Consider the following 2,910-nt stretch of genomic DNA (forward strand, 5'->3'; position numbering starts at 1 on the left):
ATGCGGTTTTAACCAATATTATTTTCTCAAAAAATGAGCCCCAGAATGTATCACTCGTTTTTGGCTAAACCTCTTAGTTTCGGAGATTCCCTATTCGGACATCCAAAATGCAGCACCCTGTACAAATCCACGCGGAATTTTTCTTACATGCGTGTAAGACCTTATAAGCAAAATTGAGCTAAAATAATTGAAATTATAGACATTATAGTTTTATTTGTTATGACGGCAATTTTTTAATTCTTTTAAACTAAAAAAAAAAACGTAGTTCAGCACTTCATGGATTGTGGAAAGTTTATTTACAAATTTAGAATTATTGATATTATTTCAATGAGCTCTTGACATAATAATCCTACCATAATTGGGGGCCCGTAAAACTCGAGGGCCCGGGGTGCTGTGGCACCCTGGCACCCCTGGCCAGTCCGCCCCTGCGGGGATTTTGTTTACCGTTGCTAATTTGTCGAATCTCGCAAACAAGCCGTTGAGGTTTCTCACCAATTCTTGAGCCGTGCATTTGCTTGCCAAAGCGGTGAAACCCTTGATGTCGGCAAAAAGTATGCTCACATTGTTGTACTTGTGGATGTAGATTTTGTGGAACTGTTGGGTCTGTGTTGATCCCCTGCGTTCTTCATTTTCTATGTCTTTGAACATTTCTTTGGCCACGAAATCGGGAAGGATGGAAAAAATGAGCTGGGCCTGTTTTTCGTTTTCTTGTTGTGCTTTGCAGCGGTTTTCCAGGAAACGTAAAGTTTCCACAAAGGATTTCCTCTGACTTCCATCGGTCAAAATTTTTATATAAGCCCCGGCGAAATTAACCGTGAGGAAAAAAAGAGCGTCAGAAGCAATTGGTTTGATTTCAAAAACATTACTTGATTCCAAGACTTGGAAAAATATTAAACCCACGTGAATCACAAATGAGGTACTGCCAAGTGTAAGAGACCACATAAGTGTAAGAGGGAATAAGGTGTATGGTACGAAAATGGTGGTAGTACTGTACCAGATCGAGTACCAAAGCAAATCTTGGTCTTTCTTATCAAAAATGTCTAAAACACCTGAAAGCTATTTAGTACAATTTTATTTAAAAAATTCCGTAAACTAACTGTGAGCTATTAACACCATCCACATACACACAGCAGCCCAATTCAAGTGTTTTTTCCTAGGTAAGCATTTCCAACATATTAAAAATAGAAAGAAATTAATAAGTACACAACAACTGATACCAATAACTTGGAATCGTTTGTCCGGTAATTTGGTTAGGTAGAACCCAAGAAACGGGATCTACAATAAAAATGTTACAATTCTTCGTTGCTCAATTGACGAAATTCCTACTGCTAGAAAAGAATCCGCCAAAATAATCAGAATTAAAGTGACACGTCGTTGTTGATGCGAATAGTCTAAATAGAGAGATTCTAAATACTTGCAGTAAAACTTATTGGTCCATCGATATAATCGGATGCCTTTGTAAACCCGAGTTTTCATTATTCGAAAAATTTGTGACACTTATTACCACTCACGCACTTCTCGATACTACTCTTGTTTTTAGTACGACAAGCGAAATTGGAACTATTATCTAAATCCTGAAAAACCAACATATGGTTGGGATAAAATTCAGCAATTTTGTAAAGTTTTGCGAAGTGTGTGGGTGCAATGGGTGAGTTATTAAATCAAATTTTTCATTCTCGAATTTGAAATTGTTTTGTTGCGTTTTAAATAATAATAAAAAATTGCTTGAAGTAATTAGAAGCTACTTTGTTACCCGTTAATTGAAAAATTCAATTCGTGTTATCTTCACCGATAACGCACATTGTCCATAACATAAATTGGCATTAGTGAAATCGTAAAATTTTGCAATTAATTTCCATAAATAAACATCATTAATTGGGTAAAACCCGAAACAGTCACGAGCACTTGACTTTGATCTTGTTAAAAAATATCAGACAAATCAATTTTCCACAGAGCTGTGAGTTAATTCGCATTTACCGGTGTCGTAGCCCCGGAAATACATGAATTTTCCACTCACTGATCCACAAAATTCGAAGAAAAGAAACACCCTACGTTCCAACAACATTTATTTACAACATAAAAGCGACAGACCCTCCAAATAAATTGGTCCCAAAATAAAAAAATGACTAGATTTTCTTAAACCCCCCTATATCACAATGAAACACCAAGAAACATCGATTAAACGTGAGTGCCATCCAACGAGTTGATCCTTTCGGGTTTTTCCTTACTCCCCCCTCTCTCAAGTTGAATTTTCGTCTCTCTTTTAATCAACGGCGATTTGAGAAAAAACTTGTCTTTTTTCAAATGCTTCGGCGATGTGTGCACCGGCACGTGGGGCCCTAACGAGCGCACTTTGAAACTATCCCCCAATTGCGGCGAATTCCTCTCCAATTTGCTCGTTTTAGTCGCCGGTGATGAAGACTTCGACCGGCACCCCACCATCGGTTCGGATAACAATCTGGGGACTGATTTGAAAATGGGGCCTTCGGTGTGGTTGGGGGCTGACACGGGGGTATGCGGAGCGGATTGTGACACCATCATCCTGTTAATATTATTCACAGTGTCTTTTTCGATCGATCGATTGTACGATTTGATGTTCTCCAAGTGACTCCCGGACCCCAATTGGCGCATATTGGGCTGAGACCTCGCGTGCATGTTCCTCTGACTGGCTCGAGTCGTGTTGCGACGGATGGGGTACGCTGGGGTCCGATGGGGTATCCGCATCGAGCTATAATTGATGATTTTCTTACCCACGTCGATTTTCTGCTGCGTGCGGGCGCGGCCCAACACCGAACTTCCAGCTAAAAATCACAACTAACTATTAACTATTAACTATTAACTATTAACTATTAACTATTAACTATTAACTATTAACTATTAACTATTAACTATTAACTATTAACTATTAAC

General features: G+C 38.8%; 2 protein-coding genes across 2 annotated transcripts in view; both read right to left on the minus strand.

Moving 5' to 3' along the window:
- LOC123012430 (adenylyl cyclase 78C-like) overlaps positions 1–1,476 on the minus strand; it is an 11,195-nt gene extending 9,719 nt beyond the window's left edge. Inside the window, exons 1-3 of the mRNA XM_044410338.1 lie at positions 1,327–1,476; positions 1,098–1,275; positions 445–1,049 (exon numbers count right to left, since the gene is read on the minus strand). Coding sequence (XP_044266273.1) covers positions 445–1,049; positions 1,098–1,275; positions 1,327–1,476 — 933 coding nt within the window. The remainder of the gene's footprint in view (positions 1–444; positions 1,050–1,097; positions 1,276–1,326) is intronic.
- Positions 1,477–2,048: 572 nt separating this feature from the next.
- Positions 2,049–2,910, minus strand: part of LOC123013597 (adenylyl cyclase 78C-like) — a 42,510-nt gene continuing 41,648 nt past the window's right edge. The window contains exon 16 of the mRNA XM_044412226.1: positions 2,049–2,801. Coding sequence (XP_044268161.1) covers positions 2,179–2,801 — 623 coding nt within the window. The 3' untranslated portion in view covers positions 2,049–2,178. The remainder of the gene's footprint in view (positions 2,802–2,910) is intronic.

This window comes from Tribolium madens, unplaced genomic scaffold (genome assembly GCF_015345945.1).
Source record: "Tribolium madens isolate multiple individuals breed KSU strain unplaced genomic scaffold, Tmad_KSU_1.1 Scaffold_96;HRSCAF=242;Tcas5.2_LG5, whole genome shotgun sequence".
NCBI classification, from domain to species: domain Eukaryota; kingdom Metazoa; phylum Arthropoda; class Insecta; order Coleoptera; family Tenebrionidae; genus Tribolium; species Tribolium madens.